The sequence below is a fragment of the Lissotriton helveticus genome, chromosome 1_1 (genome assembly GCF_964261635.1).
Source record: "Lissotriton helveticus chromosome 1_1, aLisHel1.1, whole genome shotgun sequence".
In the NCBI taxonomy this organism is placed as follows: domain Eukaryota; kingdom Metazoa; phylum Chordata; class Amphibia; order Caudata; family Salamandridae; genus Lissotriton; species Lissotriton helveticus.
The window spans coordinates 1,348,074,767-1,348,098,310 of NC_136057.1; the positions used below are offsets into that span (position 1 = coordinate 1,348,074,767).

Here is a 23,544-nt window from a genome sequence, read left to right on the forward strand (position 1 = left end):
AACACTAACTGTACAGAGAGTGGAATAGTGCAGGGTGGAACAATGGAGGATGAGGGCTAGCCTTATGTAGTGAAGGTGGCCGTACTGGGAGTGCATCATGCAGGGGCAAGGCTGGGCTCTTGCTAGTGGATTGTGCTGCACAGAGTGGAGCTCAGTGGGGTAAGGCCTATTCTCTGCAGCGGTTGCAGGAGCCATTGTGAAGGACAAAGCTACCTCTGTAGTGAATAGTGAAGCAAGGGAAGGCCTTGCACTCTGCAGTGGACGGAATAGCACAGAGTGGAACGTATAATGGAAAAGCCTAGCTCTCTGCAGTGGATGGGTCAGCACAGGGAGGCCATCAAGCATGGTGAGACCTAGCATTTTGCAGTGAACTGGTGAGCACAGGGAGAGTTCAGGGCAAGGCGTAGCTCTCTTGAGTATAAGGGGCCACACAGGGAATGCATCTTGAATGGTAAGGCCTGGCATTGAGAGATGCTGTGGCAACACAGAAAAGAATCCTGCAGAAATACTACTCAGTGAGATCTTTTCTAGAGACTATGGCAACATAGGACAATCCTCATAGGTTGACGTCTTGCTCCTTGCAGTAGAGATGACGACAGCTGTGGTCAGTGCATTGACTCCACATACCCCAGGTCTAGCAGAACGAGCGGCCCCACATTGACTACTTATGGTTTCCTGCCTGCTTAGAATACTGAACATGTGATTTCAAACTAATGTGTTTTCCTTTTTTTCTCCCTTTTCTATTTAAGACACCAGAGCGCAAGAAAGCCGCCTGACTGGAGGTCTGCAAAGGCCCACACCTGCAGTGAGTGCCATTCCTGGGAGTGGGAGGTGTTCCGAAGAGATTATAAGAGGAAGTGAAAATGGTTGGGTATAGCCCCACCTCACCAGGGGCTGTTATTTGAGCAGTATTCTTGACCACAGCCAGTAGGTGGCACTTTCATATGATGAATTTTGTTACCCCATTATGTCCCTGCTCCTTTGCCAACCTGGTCCACTGCAGGAACTGTTACTTCTGCAGTACTCCAGACCGTCCAGTAGGTGTCACAATAAGAGTAGGACTTCTCTTTCCCTTCCAGTAGCAATGCTACTTCAGCATGTCTTCAAACCTAGACTGGCAGGTTTTGCTGTAAGAGCAGTACTTTTCTGTCACTCCAAAAGTCTGAGTGAATTCATCAGCACCTTCAACTTTGCCCAGCAAGTGTCCATGTAAGAACAGTACTTGGCTGTCTTCCACATGTAATGTGTTAATTTGGCAGCTCTCCCAGTACTGACTCTTGAATGGAAGATTTAAAGCAGTATTACTTGGCTCTCTCTTCTTGGAGACTGCTGGTTCAGCAACACACCCTGCCCTCTGTTATTTCACCAACACCCATCGCCCTGGCCAGCAGATATCGCAATAACAGCAGTAAGTGGCTCTTCCTCCAAGGAGTGTAGAAACACATTTTATGAGCAGAATTTGTTGCCTAAATTTATAACATTGATGTTTTTGCTTTGTTTTTGTGACAGGCACTCCTGAACAGCTTAAATAATATGATTCCCCCAAAGATGGAGTCCTACCCCCGAGCGATGGAGCCTGCGGCCATTGCTCCAGGAACATCACTTCTCGTGAAGAATTCCCTCGCTGCCACCCACGAGTTCAGGCAGGGCTGCCACACATGCTACCAGAAGACCGGTGAGCAGCCACTTGAGCTCCAGTGCGTCTCTACGGCTCGACTTCATTTAAGGGCATTTTACGGAGTTCCAGAATTCTTCATATTACATTTGTAACCTAGTCCATCACATATCACCTATTATAGAGTAAAAAAAATTAAGCCATTAGTAAGTTACTTAATGTCCTCCTATCCCCTACTAGTCCCCACTTTTTAACTTCCTCTTCCCCAGTTCTAAACAGATTCCCAATCATGCGACATAATCAAACTCTTCTACCAGTAGACACTGATATACCTCAAAGATTCAACGCTGAACCTTTCCCGTACCGCTTCGGTCGGCCATGTTCATACCCTCTTCGAGTTCCCTCTTGCTCCACCATGGTTTATTTATTTATTTTGTTTTTATTTAGTGCTGACAAAACCCTGTGCATGGTGGTCAGTGTTCTTTACAAGCAATGAGGAAATATGCTCCTAAGTAACATAACAACAAAGATCACATACAGCAAAGTAATGTCAGTTTTTCAGTGAAAGTCAGAGGCTTGAAGTAGAAATTATCTTCTAGCAAGAGCCTACTGGATCTTTATTTAGGTTGGCTTTGACTACTGTGATGGAGGAGGCCATGCATAGCTAGATTCTTAGTAAAGAGTTTCAAATTTTAGGGCTATTGCCGGAAAATGCATTTTATGTAGTGCAACTTTTCCTATTCTTAGGGATGTCGAGGCGTGAGAGAGGCCTTTTTCCATTAGTTCTTGCATTCTCCCACAGTGTTCAGTTTGTTTGTTAGGTATCTTAGGTTAATCGTATGTTTTGCTTCGTGGGTGATGGATGCTAATAACTTTAAGTGTTGTTTGTGCTTCTGATGGCAGTCATTTAGTGATATTCTCATGTGCCCTCATTGTATGCAGGTCTGCAACCTCTATGCCTTCCCTTCAGATCAAATATAGCCATCACTAGGGAGTGCCTTAAAAACTCATTTTTATAAAAGCTGGTTCGCGTAAGACAGTGGCCAATGCCTAAAGGAGGTTACCTCCCCACGGAGCCCTCACACATACGCAAATATATCGAAAGAGGGTATAAGCAGAACAGTGGAATTGAGTCTTTAGCTTTTATTGCCGGACTGTTCCCATGAGGCACAGGGTCAGACTGATTTGCATATGGCCATGTCTGAACTGGGGTGGCGGAGTGAGCTAAAAAATGGTGATGGATTAAACCCAGATCAGTTGACTGGGGGTGAGTGTTTGATTTGCTCAAACGCTCCGTCCATCTTCCCCTTTTGTATCGCTTTGTTCGCCCTAAGTTGGCAGGGTATGCTCAGACGTGAGTCCCTTGCTCACTCTGCCACTGGATTCAAGATAGCCTGGCTGATGAGGATTATGAATCCGAAACCGGTCCCAGGATGCTTGTTTCCGGTCCAGGGAAGGCATGGCAGTTCGGGCTGGACTGTTCCCATGAGGCATGTTGTCAGACTGATTTGCATATGAACTGGGGTGGCGAAGTGAGCTAAAGAATGGTGATGGATTCAACCCAGATCACTTGACTGGGGGTGAGTGTTTGATTTGCTCAAACGCTCCGTCCATCCTCCCCTTTTGTATCACTTTATTTAGGTCTGCTTTGAGTACTGTGATGGCGGAGGCCATGCATAGCTAGATTCTTAGTAAAGAGTTTCAAATTTTAGGGCTATTGCCGGAAAATGCATTTTATGTAGTGCAACTTTTCCTATTCTTAGGGATGTCGAGGCGTGAGAGAGGCCTTTCGCCATTAGTTCTTGCATTCTCCCACAGTGTTCAGTTTGTTTTTTAGGTGTTTTAGGTTAATCGTATGTTTTGCTTCGTGGGTGATGGATGCTAATAACTTTAAGTGTTGTTTGTGCTTCTGATGGCAGTCATTTAGTGATATTCTCATGTGCCCTCATTGTATGCAGGTCTGCAACCTCTATGCCTTCCCTTCAGATCAAATATAGCCATCACTAGGGAGTGCCTTAAAAACTCATTTTTATAAAAGCTGGTTCGCGTAAGACAGTGGCCAATGCCTAAAGGAGGTTACCTCCCCACGGAGCCCTCACACATACGCAAATATATCGAAAGAGGGTATAAGCAGAACAGTGGAATTGAGTCTTTAGCTTTTATTGCCGGACTGTTCCCATGAGGCACAGGGTCAGACTGATTTGCATATGGCCATGTCTGAACTGGGGTGGCGGAGTGAGCTAAAAAATGGTGATGGATTAAACCCAGATCAGTTGACTGGGGGTGAGTGTTTGATTTGCTCAAACGCTCCGTCCATCTTCCCCTTTTGTATCGCTTTGTTCGCCCTAAGTTGACAGGGTATGCTCAGACGTGAGTCCCTTGCTCACTCTGCCACTGGATTCAAGATAGCCTGGCTGATGAGGATTATGAATCCGAAACCGGTCCCAGGATGCTTGTTTCCGGTCCAGGGAAGGCATGGCAGTTCGGGCTGGACTGTTCCCATGAGGCATGTTGTCAGACTGATTTGCATATGAACTGGGGTGGCGAAGTGAGCTAAAGAATGGTGATGGATTCAACCCAGATCACTTGACTGGGGGTGAGTGTTTGATTTGCTCAAACGCTCCGTCCATCCTCCCCTTTTGTATCACTTTATTTAGGTCTGCTTTGAGTACTGTGATGGCGGAGGCCATGCATAGCTAGATTCTTAGTAAAGAGTTTCAAATTTTAGGGCTATTGCCGGAAAATGCATTTTATGTAGTGCAACTTTTCCTATTCTTAGGGATGTCGAGGCGTGAGAGAGGCCTTTCGCCATTAGTTCTTGCATTCTCCCACAGTGTTCAGTTTGTTTTTTAGGTGTTTTAGGTTAATCGTATGTTTTGCTTCGTGGGTGATGGATGCTAATAACTTTAAGTGTTGTTTGTGCTTCTGATGGCAGTCATTTAGTGATATTCTCATGTGCCCTCATTGTATACAGGTCTGCAACCTCTATGCCTTCCCTTCAGATCAAATATAGCAATCACTAGGGAGTGCCTTAAAAACTCATTTTTATAAAAGCTGGTTTGCGTAAGACAGTGGCCAATGCCTAAAGGAAGTTACCTCCTCAGGGAGCCTTCACACATACGCAAATATATCGAAAGAGGGTATAAGCAGAACAGTGGAATTGAGTCTTTAGCTATTATTGCCGGATGAAAATGAAGGTGGCCCGTTTTTTCTAGTTTTGGCTTTTGGTGTAGAAATGCTTCCCTGTGAAATATTCTTAATTACTGTTCACCAAATGCACAATTGCAATTAAAAGGTGTTGTTCAGCTACTCAGTTTTGGCATCTGAAAATATGGAAAAGTTATATTGTAGCAGGGGCTTCTCCTGTCTGGTTCATTCTGGGGCCCATTTATATTGAAAGGTGGGGAGCGTGCAGTATTGGTCCAGAGGGACTGTGTGAGCACCAGATTTTCTGGAACTCCACCTAAGAGAAATGTCCATAAAAGAAATCTAACTGAAAGCCAGTGAAATAGTCAATTTGTATCTTGATAATCTTTCCTTGATGTGGCCCTCCTGGATCTATGTTGAATCACACTCTTGTAAAGGTCTATATGTGTGAAGGGATCATGATGTTCTGTAATCTGTTATTACTGTAAGGGATGTCAACCATCTTTTTGATTGGTCAGGTAGGCCAGAATAAACCTTAATATCCTGTCATAGATCAATAGGGAGACTAAAATATGAAACAAGAACCTAAATAAGTATCATTCAGGATTAGTGTAACTCCATTTGTGGGCCAGGAGTGATTTTTAGGTCTCTCCTACCAAACAGTGCAAGACCTATAGTGAGCTTACCGAGAACTAACAGTTGGTTTACAGCCCAACCATTGCATATTATTAGCTGGCTTTAATGTTACTCTTGTTTGCTTGCTTCTTATTCAATGGCTTTCTTTGTCCATGGTGCTGTGGCAGAGGCAGCAAATTGATGTTGGCCTCCACGCCTTAAGCCTTAAGAAAAGCGCTACCACGCTGCTTGTATTTCATTTTAAATTTACCGACCTATCTCAATCAGTAAATTTAAGAAAAGGTGTCTGCATTATTTTGTAGGTACACACATTTATGGCGATGTGTGTGCCCACAAATACACACGCTGTTGCCTACAAAATGACACAGCTGTATTAACATGACAGAAGACCTTGGCAAGGACATCAGGTCCCAGAGGTGAGACCAACTGGCTCTGCCAATGCTAATTACCCGTTAAACTATATTCTTGACTCCAAACATCCCTGCCTGGAAATAAAACGGTTGCGGATGAACGGTCGAAATCTGAGACATTGCTCATTAACTGTAGACACAACTTGAATCAGTATGTATTAAGGATAAATATCGTTATGAATAAACAGTTCTTAGTATCAATGTTCTAGATGCCCCTACAATTGTTAAAAAAAACAAGGACTTTTCTAAGTTGCTTTTTCCAATATCTGACATTCAAAATACTTATGTATCATATTTTAGTATGTTGGGTTCTTCCACAAGAGACCGCTCTTTGACAAGGCCCATGTTGTACATTGCCCCGAGCGGTCACTGGAGCAGAAGTAGATCACTGTGATGGACCTTTCAATGTGGTCCTAAAAAGCTCATTTGGACTAAGGCTACTTCAGAACTATACTGCAAGGATTGTTAGTGGAGCTGCAAAATGTCTTGTGCGCATGCATCCTCGAAGCTCCATTGGCAACCCATGTAAGCTAGAGTAGATAGTAGTTTTCGCATTTACTCACAGGGGCATCAATCGAAAAGATCCAAGTGTCAGACAAACCTACTAAAGATTATCTTTCTGGCTTCTATGTGGCTCTTGAGTCGGAAAGTTCAAGTGTTGACAAATCCACCACATGCAGCGCATGCTTTTCACCTCTTGGTTCTAGGGTGAGGATGCAATTCACCTTATTCTGGCAATACGTAGAGAAAGTCAACAGGATTGTTTCTAGGCCTCGCTGTCTCTTGCTTGATTCATTTGTTACTCCTGCAGATTCAGTAAATGTAAAGGTGACCATTTCTTTATGTTGTTTCCCACATAGTAAAGGACACACTTGGTAAAAAGCGTAGTCCAGAATGATGTAGTTGACCCCATGAAATGAATTCCAAGTGATTTCTCTTTTGGTGTCTGATACAACAAGGTAAGCATGCAGATTGATGTTTGGTGGTGCCGGAAATCCTATGATGTGTGTTGTAGGAGACCCCATGGTTTGTGTGCTTAGTAATGTTACATGCTGCGAGGTCCTGGATGGTGTTGGTTTGATACATGGCACGTAATATGGAGGTGGCATGATTGAGCTCCCATGCCCAGTTCACTTGTTACTTGCTCAATCTTCTTTTAGGTCCAAAGGTATTGGACTGCACCTACAAGGAAGGGCTAGAGCACATGTGCAAGAGGGATCTGCTGCTAGGACGGCTGCGCAAGTCCGAGGACAAGACATGGAAGCGGATCCGGCCACGCCCAGCCATGCCCAACTTTGTGGGGTCCTACTACTTGTGCAAAGGTGAGACGATGGAAACAAAGAGGGAAGCCTGCAGAGGAGAGGAGGCTTGGTTTAGCGGTTTCCTGCTGCCAGGCAAAGCTTAATGACAGTAGGCAGAGGCGTCTGACCTTGCAAGGTGGGAGTTTTGTGGGATCCTGTTGTCTGTGCAGAGGTGAGGAGCAGGAGCTCTGGGTATGTTTGAGTTTTATGGGGTTGTTATTTCTAAGAGTGAATAACTAGAGACTTAGTTAGAGAGAAAAGTTAGAGAATGAGGTTTGTGGGAATTTAACTGCCTGTTTAAAGGTGGGACAGCAAATAGGGGAAAGCAGTTGGCGAGAAGTCAGGCCATTACATCATAGTACATGAATGGACCAAAATATTAAGAAGTAAATGAAGTCTGAACGTTGCAGGGTCCTGGTACTTTAGGACCAATGAGGTGGCGCTGGGAGTCTCGCCTGTTGAAGTAGGGTTTGTAGGACCTTGTAACCTGCTTATCAGTGAGCTAGCAATCAGGTACAGTTTACCAAAGGTCGGTGGAGAAACAGGGCTTTATGAGAGAAGGCTCTGCTTGCTTTACATTCCAGAAACATCAACTGAACACTTCAACTGTTACCATTTTAGACTTTTCTCCCCTTATGAAAATGCTTGGGTGTAGAGGGTGAGGTTGAATGAAAAGCAGACAGGCCTGTCTGGGATGAAAATTTCAGATGTTTAGTTGAAGGAGTACTGAATTGAAAAACTGGAAAGTGAAAATCATGGTGTGCCTAAATCTGTGCATGGTAAGATATTATTATGTGTACAGCTGCAGATCCATTCGAGCTTTCTCTAGCCTTCATGCAGAAGTGTGGATCTTGGACCCTATTGTTATTCCCTATTCATGGAAAAGCTAGCAGACCACAAGTGTCTGTGTTAAAAACAAGACAATATTTTCCAAGTGTTTTATTTCTTTATTCATAGCACACTCGCACCACGAACTAAAACTTATCTAGGTGCAGCAGCGGTTATATGTAAAAGCCAACAGGTAATAGAAGTTTCCAAACAGCCTACTGTTGAGGCCTTTTCTGAAAATAGTAGGAACAATGTTTTCCTATTGGGCAAGCGAGAGTCACTTCCAAAGCTTGGAGCCCAGAACTGAAATTCTTCAGTCACATCAAGATTTACAGTTGGCTTGGGGAATGGTTAAAATGGTCTCCATAGCGGCTGATAGAGCGGTGCCAGGGTATCTGAGCCAAGCATCTGGGTACTGAACAATGAAACGATGAGGATGTTTCATTCCACCCTTTCCCTCACAGATAGCCAGTGTATTGCCTTTCTTCTATGTGTGATATGGTCTTTGTTATGCAAACCTAAGATGAGATGATTTGCCTAATTTTGGACTAGTTAAAGGTGTGTTAATCATAGTCGGGAATGCCCACAAATAAAAATAAAAGCAGTGAAACAATGAGACCCTTATTTTTCCTTATGCAACAGTAGAGCGAAAAGAACTCTGCAAGTAGCATATTTTAACTTGGAATGCGACCGAATTCATCCTTCAAAGTTGGGTTTGGAAGGGTGCTCCCTTTGGGAGCGGTGCGCTTGTAGGGTGGGTAACTCATCTGGATGATTGCACTTGTAAGGGTGAGTGTGCTTGTTAGTGTTCTCGCTGAGATTTTTGGGGTGGCTGCTTTGTTTGGCTTTGAAGCAGTGCATGCTTCCAGGTGCTAACAGTGCATATCTCTCACCCTCTGCATGGGTTGCTTGTGTCTTACAATCCCCCAGATGTCTTGAGCACACAGAACTGCAAGTTTGGTGATCACTGCACCTTTGCATACTACCAGGAGGAGATCGATGTGTGGACTGAAGAGCGCAAAGGTACACTGCGGCGTGAGCTGCTCTTCCACACCCCTCGTGGGCCCACTCGTGCCAACCAGACGGTGGCCAAGCTCCTTCAGGATCACCAAGGCATCTTCACTTTCCTCTGCGAGGTATGCAGGGCATTTCTGGTGGGGGCACCTTGATGTTCCTTGCTGCTGAAGTAAGAGCTACAAAGTAATTAGTTGTACCTGAAAAGTAATTGAATCCTAAAGCGTAGGTGACAAGTTAAAGACCTGCCTCTACCTTGGCTTGCTTCTTCTGGTGTCAAAAGTCTCCAGTTTTGTCTGAACCATGCATTTCAGTTGCCCACGGTAAAGCCAAAAGCATTATGTCTAATTATAGAATACCCAGCAAGGCTCCGGTTTCTGGGACCATATTAGAACAAGCATTTACAATGCAACGGTCTCGCCTTTGCAAAAAGTTAGAGCTGTTGGCATTGTAAATGACAAAAATGTTATTTATGGATTGGTTTTGAAAACAGATAAATAAATGGCATTGTCATTTACAATGCCAATAGCTTAATCTCTCGCAAATGCCACACACAAACACACAGACCCAGACACACAGTCCCACACACACACAGAGCCCCCCCACACACACACATCATGAATCATGATTACTAGTTAAGTTACTTAATTAAGTTCACTTCTTATACTGCTTAACACTACTGCCAGTTGTTAACTTAAAGTAAACTTAGTGGTTTGCGACTTTGCGTTTGTGCTGGGCCGGGACACACACACTGACTGCAGTGCAGATTGTGCAAACACTCTCACTCACTGCACTGCCAGTTAGGCTGCTGATCAGTTTAGGGCAGCATTAGGCCTGCCGCCCGCCACTGTCCGCCTGCCTGCCTCACCTTGATTCTCGATTGAAATGAGACACAGTGAGATAAAGCCTTTCCATTGGATCAAAAGATTTGGTCAAGTTGGGGAGTTTTGCTTTGAAGCTAGTTTTTCTGGTTATAAATAGTGCTATTTCTCCAGTGGATTAATATGTCCTTCTCTGGTACTTTAGCATGAAATGAAAAATGCTTAGTGTTCAACTATTTATTGACCCAATAATTTGGAACATACAGCTCAATAAATGGAAATATCACATGTTAAAACGTATTGTTGAGATCAGTTCCCTTGTGAAGTAGATATTTACCTGTAGATCTGATGTGATTTTTAAGATGTTTCAAAGCCTGGGGAGGATGAGTGGGTTTCTTTTATCTGGGACTTTTGTTACAGGAAGCTTGTCAGTATGCTGTATTCTCTGCATGCTTCAAGTAGGAGTGCTGGAGGTTCAGGTTCTGAGGGTAAAGGAACTCAACAGCCAGCGAAGGGATTGTGTCTGCTGCTACTTTTCCTCATTCGAAACATCAAGGTGTGTAAAAGCCTAAATTAATTAAATCAATGTCCTCAGAACTGGACTATCGAGACAACAGCTGGTCTTACTTGTCTGACAGGTAGGACAGCTTGGTTGGGTGAAGGGGGGCAGTGGAGTAGCCGGCTGGACACGGAGCACTCCTTACTGTTTTTCAGGACATTTTTGATTTATGAAAGTATTTTTCAAGTCTGACTGGGGTCTAGAGGAAGAGAATTCCCGGGAAGTAACCCAGAATGTTAAAAAAAATCTTAGATCAATAGAATTTGTTCAACAAAACAAGCCTGCCCTGTTTAGAGTTCCACTTCTCCGCTCTTTCATTAACCACCACCACACTATGGATAATCCCACTCAAAACAGAGACGAGGCTGCGGTCTGTGTTAGAATTGTCAAGAAAAGGGTGCCACGGCCTCCACCCCCGCAGTGATGAAAGGCATACTAATGACTGTAAAACGTTATACAAATCTGTGTTACAAAACATAACACATTCCTGGGCCTTTGCAGAAGTTTCTCTCTTTCCTGTTTGCGACTGGTTACTGTGCTGATCTTGTGTGGGATTTTCACATAGATACTAGAACTGCCCCTATCTCAAACACGGTATAGATTGCAAAATGCATCCTTACCATACGAAGGCTGCCAACTCCAGCACACCACACACCCAGATAAACTATCCAACGCACACAGGCTGTAAACATTTCTATTATCCAACAACAGTGATTCCAATTGCTCCCAAGACCTTGGTGCAAACTGCTCCCCTCCCAACAACAGACTTCAAAACTACCCCGCATCCAAGATTAGTCTTTAAACAATGCCTCTGTAACAGGCTGCCCTCGTGTCCCAAATCCTAGCCACAAACCAGCCCGCTTTTCAGATGGCAAGCTGAACTGTGTTGCATAACAAAGCTGCAAAGCGCCCCTTAGTAACAAAGCAAATTACAGTAACACAGGTTGAATACGACTTCCTAAACAGACTGCAAGCTCGTCTTGTTCGCTGACTCCAGCTTGCCTCCGTACAATGCAACCTTGCCCATTATCCAGTGCAAATCCCCCCCCCCCACACACAGTGCAGAGTATCCACTTGCACATAGCCAGCCTCACATCTACTGCACCGGCCGCACAGCACCCCTCCCCTGCGGTCCTTCCATAGAGATGCACAAAGTCCCAAGTAGGCTGTGCACTGCTGCCTCGCAGCACTCTGAAGCCACTCCACAAGCAGACTGCAAACCTCCCCCCTCCTCATCAGGGAACAAGCTGCCTCTGTTCCGACAGACTGCAGACAGCCACCTTGTCTGACAAGGAGTACAAACTGCTCCCAAAGCTGCAGAAAGGCTGTAAACAGCCCAGTCAAACTGCACTGCCTCTAACTCTTGACAGAGTGGAAACTGCCCTATCCACCACAAACAACTGCCACCACGGCCACGGAAGGCTGCCCCTCCCCCGCCACACACTGAACGACCCCAGGGTGCACCCTGCCGCCCACCCGTGGCTGCACAGTGCCCGCGCAAGCATACATCTTACCTGGGTGCTGTTTTCCGGGGGACCTCCGGCCCCCGCCATGACTGCTGACTTCCTTCTCTCTTGGGGCAGCTCTCTCAGTTGCTTCCCGAGTATGATTCGGCCGGACAGCCCTCTTCACAGATAGGAAGGCGAAAGCCCTCCCCAAAGGCGGCACTAGGAAAGGGCGGGGTCTCCGAAACTTGCCTGGGCCCTACTACGGGACGGGTCTAACCACGGCAGGAGCGCATGGGACCGGCTCCTGGGAGGAACCAAACCAGACCTGGGAGGGGCAGAGGAACCGAAGCAAACCTGTTTGTCGGTTGGAACTAACTGGGTACGGGAAGCCTAGAAGGGCAGATCCGGGGCATGGCCGCAAGCAGCTGCCGGGGCATCCTTCAGTGCATCTATCTGGGCTACAGAACAAACTTCCAAAGGGGCGGGTCTCTTCTTACGTCACACAGCCACTCCAAGGGTAATACTAAAGAGAGCTGCGGCTCACAGCGCGAACCCCGGAGCTGTCAGCGCAGCCAATTACATTTAACATGACCCATCTTGCCCACAAGTTATTTGAGCTCGGTCGAGTCAGTGAGGTTCGAGCTGGATTTTTTTCATAAGAAAACAAGCGAGCTTCGGCTGGAAAGCGGACCTCGCCATGCACACCACCATGTTTCTCCGAGGTCAAGCAGAAATGCCTCGGAGAAACGCCCCGTCATTTTCCGACTGGGGGGCGTGTTTTTCTTTCTCTCCTCTTCCCATTGGCTGGAATGTAAAATTCCAGCCAATGGGAAGAGGAGAGAAACTAAAAAACACACCCCCAAATCCCAAAAAGACGGGGCTTAAATGGACAGACGCCCCTCTCCTCCAATGGCTGGCCTCTGTTTAGGAAGCCAGCCAATGGAGAAGAGGGGCGGGTTCAAGCCCCACTCTGGAAAACATAAAATCTTGCCAACGAGACTGCGCAAGCGCAGCCTACGCAGGCCGAGACCTAAGTATAGCTTTTCTTTTCATATTTCGCACTTTGCTTCAACTCTTTTACCTTTACCAGCTGTGTCTTCATGCCAGGATGCAAACATCAGACTGTGACATAATACCATGAAACCAATATCCATATGTGATATAGTTCCAAGGATGTAAAATCAGCTTTAGGTCATTCGCTGAACCCACTATCAACATGTGACATCATTCCAGGCACCCATCTCAACTTGTGACGTCAGTGTAGGAACCTCACTGCAGACTGTCAGCAAAATGGGGCCAGCAAAAAGGCAAGCTAACATTGGCTGTTGGTCTAGAAAATGTTTAACCTAACCACAACACGTATTGGTATTGCAAATGTCATCATTTTCTGTAAAGAATTGCAGCAAATAAATACACGTTTACTATTTGAAGAGTGACTCTGTCATTTAAGACTACACTGCAGGAATCTAAATTTAAGTTGTGATATCACTCCATAATAGGAAGTGAGACAGCGACATCACAAACCGGAATCACCACCACGTTGTCTCTGTGCGATGGTGTCTAAGTGATGTTATTTTTGAAGACGCTCTAAGCTATTGCTAAAACACTCCGCGACAAAGCGACAGCAAAGATGTGAATTACGCTGAAAGAAGTGTATTTAAACAAACAAGGTGCGTTTCCAAGGCCAGACACTATACCGTGGAATCTAGCTTAGAATGTTACCCTAAAACAGCCTCATTCTACAAACTTGTTACAGGTAACTAACTGCCCTTTTTCTTTGGTGGCTTGTTCAACAGCCCTTGATTTTGAGGAGATAAAATCTTGAGGGAAAACAGAATACGCCCATTAAAATATTTGTACTTCGAAATTGGCGAACAAATGTGGAGGATTACCCTGTCCGCCAAACGCACGCTTCACCTGCTCTCGTCAGAGTATCGTGAAATGTTTCTTCAGCAGAGCTCCGCTGGCTCCTCCAGTGTAAATCTTAGCTCAACTGCCCTATGTACATCGGGCCATCGGTCTACGTACCTGAGACTGTCCGCTTTAAGGGTGGACATTCCTACATATTTTTTTTCTGTTAAAAAAATATATATTATCCCCTCCCACATGCTTGGTTTAAAACTCCCAGCATGTTACAGACGTTTATTTTTTCTTTCTCAAAAACAAACTCCAGCTTGGGAGTTTGTTTTTGAAAAGCAAAACTTTGCTAAGTGGTTGCATTGAACATGGCAACCGCTCAGTAAACATGCAGTGCCTTCAAAGGGACTGCTGGCTCCTCTTTAAGCACAGAGATATCTGCTGACCTGCGACAGATCTCTAAATATATCCAGCAGTTTTCTGCAAGGTCAAGGAATGGCCATAAAGCATAAACGTTTACGCCAAAAAAGAAGAATATGTGACAGATCCAGGGGCTGTATCCAGAAATACCTCAAGGTCAGGGATATGTGACGGAATTATCATTTATCAATTTGTCATTTCTCCTCTAAAATATTCCTCCAACTGTAACGGTTTTCAAGGATTCGTTGTGGAGGATGACTGGTAGTGTTCGTTGCTTTTTTTTAGGTTTTGCCTACAGCGCGCATTTGCTGTCAGAGAAAGCTATTGTGAATTTTTTTTTTAAAAAGCTTAAAAACAAGCTTAAAGCCCATCCCATGCTTACCTTTATTTACCATTGGTTAGATCCCACGATGCTCTTATTTCCTTGCTTCTCATTTGTTAGGACCTCCTTCTGCTTCCACTTTCTGTTCTCCCTCTTCTGTCATCCATGCAACTGGGACAAAGTACAGTTCCTGTCTCTGCAGCCAGTGTCCTTCCACTGGCCGCTGCTGGTAGAGGTCCTGTTTTCAATTTTTAATTGAGCACCCCTTAAGAGTGCCTGTGTTTGCAGGCTCTCTCTAACCCCTCTCCCCTCTTCATTGTTTTCCCTGTTCCTCCCACCGTCTTGATTTGTCTTTGCCTGTGTAGTTTTTTTATAGCATTTTTTAATACAGGGCAAACTCAACCTGAAGGTATTGGAGCGGTGCATTGTTCCTTTTAACCCATTCACCTCCCCGCCATGGTTTTCCACCCTCCTCCTCTTGTTGCTTTTTTCCATTTTATTTTCAGAAAGTTCATATAGCAAACACTGGACCTAAGGTATTGGAGTGCTACATGTACTTTACCCAAGGACACGTTCATTTTAATGTTTTAGGCACAGGGAGTTTCAGTGATTTGCCCCGAATCCCAGGATGTTGATTTAATGCCGAGACTCGAACTTGGATGTCCAGTTCTGCATGCGGCAGTTCTGCCCATAGCGCCACATCCCTTTTGAAAAACATTGACAAAGCCAAATAGCGTACGCAGAGCTATTTGGCTTTGTTAATGTTTTTTAAAGATGTTGCATGGCAGCACATTACTTACCTGTTCTAAATCAATAAACAGAGTTGACAAAAAAGGTTCCTGAAAGGGCAACAGAGTAAATGCCTCCACTGCCCTGACAGACTAAAGGACTGGCCAACAAACTCTCAATGAGCCTCTTAGTTCATTCTCTAATTGCCAGGTGATTTGAAACGAAAGCTGTTTCTGGAAAGACGCGTCTTTTCAAAGCAATTATAGGATAGACCTTTTGTTTTAATAATATTTTCCCATACTGGTACATCCCATACTCCTTTGCCCCATGCTAATTCGAAGCCTCAGTGCAAGGGGAATGCCTTAAGACTGAAGGAAAAAGAAAAAGGGAGATATGGGCAACAAAAATAAGAACCAACAGGGGTGCGGAGAGATGATTTTTAAGAGCTATCCTACCTGGCAGCCAAGTCTTGGAACTCCCTCCCCACCCACCTCCGGCGAACCCAAGACCATCTCTCCTTCAGGAAGCTGCTCAAGACCTGGCTGTTCGAGCAGTAACTTCCCCCTGTCCCCCAGCGCCTTGAGACCCTCCCGGGTGAGTAGCGCGCTCTACAAATGCCGTGATTGATTGATTGATTGATCCTGGAAACACCTCCATAAATTACTCAAAAAGGCTGTTCAGCTCTAGGATCATGTGATAGGCAGACTTTGGAGGTGATACAGGCTTGTAGAGAGAGCTGATGTAGCTCTTTGATGATGGGGGGAACTGGCGGAAATCTGTGGACTCTTGAACCATTGGACAGAGCTCGAAGAACTATCTTCAGAGGGGTAAGATGTTGTTCTGGGACAATTGTGCGTAAGGGTCTTTTCTCACTGAGGGCATATATAGCTGTTGTGAAGTCTCCTTTAAGGAGATAACCTTTCACTTCATGAACATGATGTTGCCTGCTCCTCTCTTTCTGCCTACTGCTGCTTGGTGGGCCATTAACTGTGAAATGGTTTGGAAATTGACTCTCTCGGGGAAAACAAACCCTTTTTCAAATTAAGAAGTGATTTCTGATGCATACTTCTACCTTCAGATTCCTCCCCTTGTGAATATCCCCAGGAGCTCGACTGAATCTGGAAACTTTCCTCTCCTGTGCTGGCAGATGGAATTGGCTTCATTTCTACTCTAGAAGAAGCACAGGTGTGACATCACTGGCGCCATATAGTGAGTGCCACCCAGGCTTACCAACATTGGTTCAGTTTTTCCCATGCCCTTTGAGGCGGATCCAGGGCTTCGATGCTGTTTGTGATTTCTTCATTTCTCTAAGTATCCCCCAAATTCATCAATGCAGTGCTTAGGTAGGACTACACCGCTAAGTCTCCCTACCACCCAAAAAAAATCAGACTTCAAGCCCTGCCCTCCAGCAATGAACAAATGTCCTTATTCAGCCTCCATAAGGTCTGCCTGTGGTGCCTAGGATCAAAGCAAGGCTCAGATTTGTGCGACGGTTCTGGCCTTATGCACACCAACGCCATTAAGGAGCGGGAGTCCAAAATTCTGGCCTGTGCACGTGACAAGCGTTCGAGGCATGTGGGCTGCTAAATTCATATCTTTTGCATATCTTTTGCATTAGATCGCCGCCTAGTGTTGGGTCCGGATGATCGCACATTGTTGTCCTGGAAGAGTCTTCGAAGTATCCTGAGATAGGTGGCTCCTCCCCTGGACTACAGTGCGCATGGGCATCGGCTCCATCCCCAGATTGTTTTTTTCTGCCATTGGGTTCGGATGCGGTCTCGACGTCTCTCTGTCGGAACCGAGAAAACTACCTTTTTTACGGCCAAAAGGCCTTACTTTCATTACGTCGGTATTGTTTGCGTACGGTCTCGAGTTCTTCCGTCTCTTTGAGTCGGAATCTACGGAGTCGTATCACTCTTCGGACATCGAGGCCTTCTCATCGCAACACGACCGCAACTTTTCAGCATGGAGCGGAGCCCGTTTAAATACTGTCCCGTCTGTGGGTCCAAATACCCACATATCGACGTGCACCCGGTCTGTAACAAATGCCTCTCGCCAGACCATAACGAGGACAGCTGCATGGCCTGCTCCAGATTCAGGTCAAAGAAGACGCTCAAGCTTCGGCGCGCGGTGCGCCTTGAGGCTAGACAAGCGGCCCCGGATCCAGAGAACATCTTCGGCGACCAGGAAGAAGAGGGCCTGAGCCATCATCTTCAAATCTCACCGCCCGCGACAGAGGTCGAGGCGGATCCGGAAGACGACGACGGAGTCGTGGGTCAAGGCCTTGAATACGTCGACGAGGTAGGGGACGTCGAAGAAGTTTATGGGGCCGCGGAAGATAGCTCAGGGGATGAGCTATGCCCCGAAGGTTACGCGGATCAGGCTCGGGTCACGGGATCGCCACTCGGCCTTACCCAAGACCCCGTACCGCAAGCCACGGCCCCGCCTTCAGGCCCGGCCACGGACATACTTGCTACGCAGCCCGTATGGAAACCGAAACTGAAACCAACGGTATCGACTACACCTAAAATGGCCGACCCGAAAACGAAACCGAAACTAACGGATTCGAGCGTACCTAAGATGGCGGTCGTTCCACCTAAAACACCAAAACCTGCTACCTCATCGACTCCGTCGGCCTCCGGTCCACAGAAGTTGAAGAAAACTGTCGATTTGACAGTGCCGAAGTCGTCAGCGGAGGAGGCGTCCTCTAAGAAGGTCGTCCGGCACGGGTCGACCGGTACGACGCCGTCAAAGTCCGCCAAAGCCAGCGACAAGACTCCGGTACCGACTGGGACGTCGTTAGTCGGACGCGTGGTTGAGACGGAGCCTGCAAAATCACACGGATCGAAGGGCGGAAGCTCAACACATCGGTCCAAGGACTCTGTGTCTACGGCTGCAGCATCGACGTCTAAGACTCCGAAGGGCCCTCAAGACGTCGGATCCGAAGGCAAGGTGAAGGCCTCCTCGTCGGCGCCAAATGCCGCTGTGAGTGACGCGTCCCTCATCGTCTCTTCACTCCAGAGAATTCGGGATAAGGCCTCTGCGACGTCGGCTCCGACGCCGTCGCACCATAAGCCGATGGACATGCCGGCAAAGCCTGCTGGTAAACTTCTCTTCCTTCTGCCGCCAAAGGAGGCACCAAAGGCCTTTGCACCAAAGACGGCGCCAAAGACATCGGAATCGTCCACGTCTGCAGCAGTTTCGGGTCGACAACTCGACTCAGGAGAAGATTCTGAGCGTTTTATCGACGCAGACACGGGCAAATTGACCCTTTACAAGAGGAAGATCACTTCCCAACCAGTGGACTCCTATGTTATCCCACTGAAGAAGAAAAGGCTTGCACAGGACGCTTCAGCCCTGATTGAACCTATCCAGCCTCCTCCTAGAAGGAGCCCAACACCTTCCCCCGAACACTCTGAGGGAGAGGAATATGGAGAAGATGACCAATACACTTTCCCCATCAATGAACCCGATGCACAGCAAGATTCCTATGACGACATAGGTGACCAAGGCACCCAGAATGTGGGGCAGGACCCACAGCCTTTCAGTGCACGTGCATCCCCAACAGAAGACTCTGCAGGTTTTCATGCACTCATTGAACGGGCAGCTGCTAATCATGATGTGGACATGCATGCTGACCCAGTGGAGGAAGACTTTCTATTTGACACTTTTTCAGTCTCTGAAAGGACAGTAAAGACACTGCCTATGTTCAAAGGTGTCCTTAAGCATGCTGCGGACATCTTTAAAGAGCCTACCAGGGCGAGGGTGGTCAATCCACGCATCGAGAAGAAATACAGACCAGCACCTGCGGACCCTGCATACATTCGGGGACAGTTGCCACTAGACTCTCTTGTGGTCGCGAATGCCCGCAAAAGGGCAAACTCCCAGACGACGGGTGAAGCTCCTCCCCCGGACAAGGAGTCTAAAGTGCTGGAGGCAGGGGGCAAAAGGGTAGCTGCGCAGGCTGCCAATTTCTGGCGTATTGCGAATACACAGGCGCTATTGGCACGTTATGATAGGGCGCATTACGACACCCTAGAGCAAGTTTTACAACAACTGCCTCCGCAGTTTCAAGAGGGTACCAAACAGCTTATAGAGGAGGGCAAACTCATCTCCAACGCAGCCATAAAGTGTGCACTTGATGCCGCAGACACAGCAGCTAGGGCTATTATCTAGCGTCATGCTGAGACGACAAGCGTGGCTACGCATATCAGGGTTTAAACCAGACATTCAAACAACCATACTCAATCAGCCCGTCAATCCTGATAGACTGTTTGGTCCTGATGTTGACACCACCCTCGAAAAGATTAAGAAAGACAACGAAACAGCTAAGTCTATGGGGGCCCTTCAATCACAACAATTCCGGGGCAACACTTTTCGTCGCTCAGGTGCACGTGGAGTCACCAGAGGACAGATGGGTCAACAGTCACAGTTCTCTAGAGGTGGAGCACAGTCCTCGTACCCCAAGCAGAATAAAGGGGGTTATCGAGGAAACAGCACCAGAGGACGTGGCAGAGGAAACAACAATTCCCGTTCCTCTGCCCCAAACAAACAGTGACTCTCTGTCACTGCCCCCCGACCATTTAACACCTGTCGGGGGGAGACTTCAGCAGTTCCTGCCAGTCTGGACAAACATCACCACAGACAGGTGGGTACGACAACTTGTCCAGTACGGTTATTGTCTAGAGTTAAAGTCCACTCCACCCAACATTCCACCAAGGCAACGGCCTATGTCCGCAGAGCACTTGCACTTATTGCAGCAAGAAGTAGTGGTGATGCTGCAAAAAGGCGCAATCGAGCTCGTGCCAGTGGAGGAGGAAGGCACAGGGGTATATTCCCTGTACTTCCTTATTCCAAAGAAGGACGGATCTCTCAGACCCATTCTGGATCTGCGTCCCCTCAACCTGTATATACTGTCAGAACATTTCCATATGCTTACACTGCAACAGATTCTTCCCTTGTTAAACCAAGGGGACTTCTTAGCAACCTTAGACCTCAAGGATGCTTATTTCCACATACCACTACACCCGTCCCACAGAAAATACCTCAGGTTCACTATCCAAGGCAGGCATTATCAGTTCAAAGTCCTACCCTTCGGAGTGACCACAGCCCCAAGAGTGTTTACCAAGTGTCTGGCGACGGTAGCGGCGCACCTCAGGAGGCAGAACATCCATGTCTACCCCTACCTAGACGACTGGCTCGTTCAAGCCAAGTCGGAACAACAGTGCGCCGCGGACATGTCGACTACCATTCACCTCCTTCACAATCTGGGCTTCTCGTTGAACTACCCAAAGTCGCACCTTCAGCCGGCACATGTCCGGCAGTTTCTGGGCGCGACGATCAATACCCTGACGGCCATGGCTCAGCCAAACCAGGTCAGGATAGACAGCATGCAGTCTCTAATCCAAAAGTTCAGACCACAACACTCGCTTCCAGCGAGAGTGTTCATGCAGTTGATTGGCATGATGGCCTCCTGCATCTTCATAGTCCCTCACGCACGTTTACATATGCGTCCGCTCCAGGAGTGCTTAGCGAATCAGTGGACACAGGCTCAGGGACAATTGACAGACCTAGTGTTGGTTACCAGTCGGGCGTACGACTCTCTGCATTGGTGGAATCCACACAACCTTTGCAAGGGCCGACTGTTCCAAGAGCCAGTGCCACAGATTATCCTGACAACGGACGCATCTCTCCAAGGATGGGGAGCTCATCTGCTCACTTACACAGTGCAGGGACAATGGACGACGCAGCAACAGAAGATGCACATCAACTGTCTGGAACTGATGGCAATCTTCATGGCGCTCAAGTCCTTCAATGTACATCTGTGCAACAAGGTAGTGTTAGTCCGGACGGACAACATGACAGCGATGTACTACATTCAAAAGCAGGGAGGCACCCACTCGCCACAGCTGTCTCATCTGGCTCAGAGCATGTGGAAGTGGGCCATTCAGAGGAACATTTTCCTCATGGCAGAACACCTCCCGGGCAAGGACAATCAGATGGCGGATCTGCTCAGCAGATACAGCCATCAAATGCACGAGTGGGAGTTACACCCATCAGTACTCCGCCCGTACTTCCAGCAGTGGGGTCATCCGGAGATAGACCTGTTTGCCACAAACGAAAACGCAAAATGCCAACACTTTGCCGCCAGGTTCCCTCACCCACAGTCGCAGGGGAATGCGATATGGATGAACTGGTCAGGCAAATTTGCGTACGCTTTTCCACCAGCCCCTCTAATACCGCTGGTGGCAAGGAAACTAAGGCAGCACTCGATGACACTCATCCTAGTTGCTCCAACGTGGGCACGCCAAGCATGGTACACCACGTTTCTGGAACTCTCGGTGGTGCCGCATCAAAGGCTGCGCCTCACGCCCAGGCTTTTGACGCAGAACCATGGAGACATTCAGCATCCAGATCCGCAACAGCTCAACCTGGCGATCTGGCTCCTGAAGTCCTAGAGTTTGGCTACCTTCACCTACCTCCAGAATGCATGGACATCATCAAGGAGGCAAGAAAGCCGACTACCAGAGCATGCTATGCTGCAAAATGGAAGCGTTTCGTCCTTCACTGTACAGCCAATAACATAAACCCGCTAGATGCATCTATCCCTAACATCATTTGCTATCTGTTACATCTTTACAAGTGCAATCTAGCCTACACTTCCATTCGGATACATCTATCCGCCATAGCAGCTTATCTTCAGAACAGGCAACATCTCTCTGTCTTCAGAGTGCCTGCCATTAAGGCCTTCCTTGAAGGTCTGAAACGAGTCATTCCCCCAAGAACACCGCCAGCTCCGGTGTGGAACCTCAATGTGGTCCTCACCAGGCTGATGGGACCACCTTTTGAGCCACTACACTCGTGTAAACTCCAGTTCCTAACGTGGAAAGTAGCTTTCCTTATTGCTATTACGTCACTGAGACGTGTCAGTGAGCTGCAAGCGCTCACAATCCAAGAGCCATTCATACAAATTCATCCAAATAGGGTGGTACTACGTACTAACCCCAAATTCCTTCCGAAGGTGGTGTCACAGTTTCATCTCAACCAAACTATTGACTTGCCTGCATTCTTCCAAAACCCACAGACGGTGGCGGAAAGAATGCTTCATACTTTGGATGTTAGGAGGGCGTTGATGTACTATATTGACAGGACACAACACTTTAGGAAAACAAAACAACTTTTTGTTGCCTTCTCGCCACAGCACAAGGGCAACCCTATTTCCAAAGCAGGAATAGCCAGATGGATTGTTAAGTGCATCCAGATCTGCTATCAAAAGGCTAAACGCACCTTAACAATACCCCCAAGGGCGCACTCCACACGCAAATTGGGGGCATCCATGGCTTTCCTGGGGAACATTCCTTTAGAGGACATTTGTAGAGCAGCCACATGGGTTACACCACATACCTTTACAAAACACTACTGTGTTGATGTGCATTCCAAACAGCAGGCAGCTGTTGGGCAGGCTGTTCTCAAAACACTTTTTCAGGTTTCTGCAGCTGGCACGGGCAACCGCCGCTAATGGAGGGACTGCTATATATTCTATGCAAAAGATATGAATTTAGCAGCCCACATGCCTCGAACTGAATATGCTACTTACCAGTATGCATCTGTTCTTGGCATGTAGGGCTGCTAACATTCATATCGCCCACCCTCCTCCCCGGTGCCTGTCGCAGCTGCAGACATACTCTTGCATTCAATCATTAGCATGGACATCCTTTACACTTTACACTCCATCTCTGCCACAATGGCTAAAAACAATCTGGGGATGGAGCCGATGCCCATGCGCACTGTAGTCCAGGGGAGGAGCCACCTATCTCAGGATACTTCGAAGACTCTTCCAGGACAACAATGTGCGATCATCCGGACCCAACACTAGGCGGCGATCTAATGCAAAAGATATGCAAAAGATATGAATGTTAGCAGCCCTACATGCCAAGAACAGATGCATACTGGTAAGTAGCATATTCAATCTGGCGCATTGCCAGTTCCAGTCGAGGTCAGCTTTGAAGCCACATTCCTCGTTGTCCTCCTAGGAGAAAAGGAGGAAAAGGGATGATGACAAAACTCCTCTTTCGCCGGATGTCTCCCAGAAAGGTCCCATCAGCATTGTCTGCCTATAGTGGAGTCCTCCTCGGAGTCAGAACTTGTAGACATCACTCTGCCTGAGGAGCCCCTTGCCATCCAGGTCCTGCTGCTGCCAAGTCCATTTAGCTCTACGGTGTAGGAAGCTGGCTTTCTATATAGTGTACCAAAATGAGGAGCACTGTGCAGAGAGTCCAGGTATTCCTTACTAGAATACAGGGGCTTGCTTTAACAATCCCAAGGTGCTCTATTTGTGGTAGTGTGGTCAAGCAGCCTTAGACTTATCAGAGGGGAGTGTTAGGCATTTAATAGACAGATAGTCAATAAATAAGGCACACACGCAATAAGGAAATCT

At 47.1% G+C, this 23,544-nt stretch overlaps 1 protein-coding gene across 3 annotated transcripts in view; it reads left to right on the forward strand.

Annotated features, from left to right (window-relative positions):
• ZC3H7B (zinc finger CCCH-type containing 7B) overlaps positions 1-23,544 on the forward strand; it is a 261,601-nt gene that overhangs the window by 175,420 nt on the left and 62,637 nt on the right. For all 3 annotated transcript variants that reach the window (XR_013608872.1, XM_078683046.1, XM_078683037.1), the window contains exons 11-14: positions 750-805; positions 1,510-1,675; positions 6,969-7,130; positions 8,868-9,073. Coding sequence is in view for 2 of the 3 variants with exons in the window: in XM_078683046.1 (XP_078539172.1) it covers positions 750-805; positions 1,510-1,675; positions 6,969-7,130; positions 8,868-9,073 (590 nt within the window). In the remaining variant the exon portion in view is untranslated. The remainder of the gene's footprint in view (positions 1-749; positions 806-1,509; positions 1,676-6,968; positions 7,131-8,867; positions 9,074-23,544) is intronic.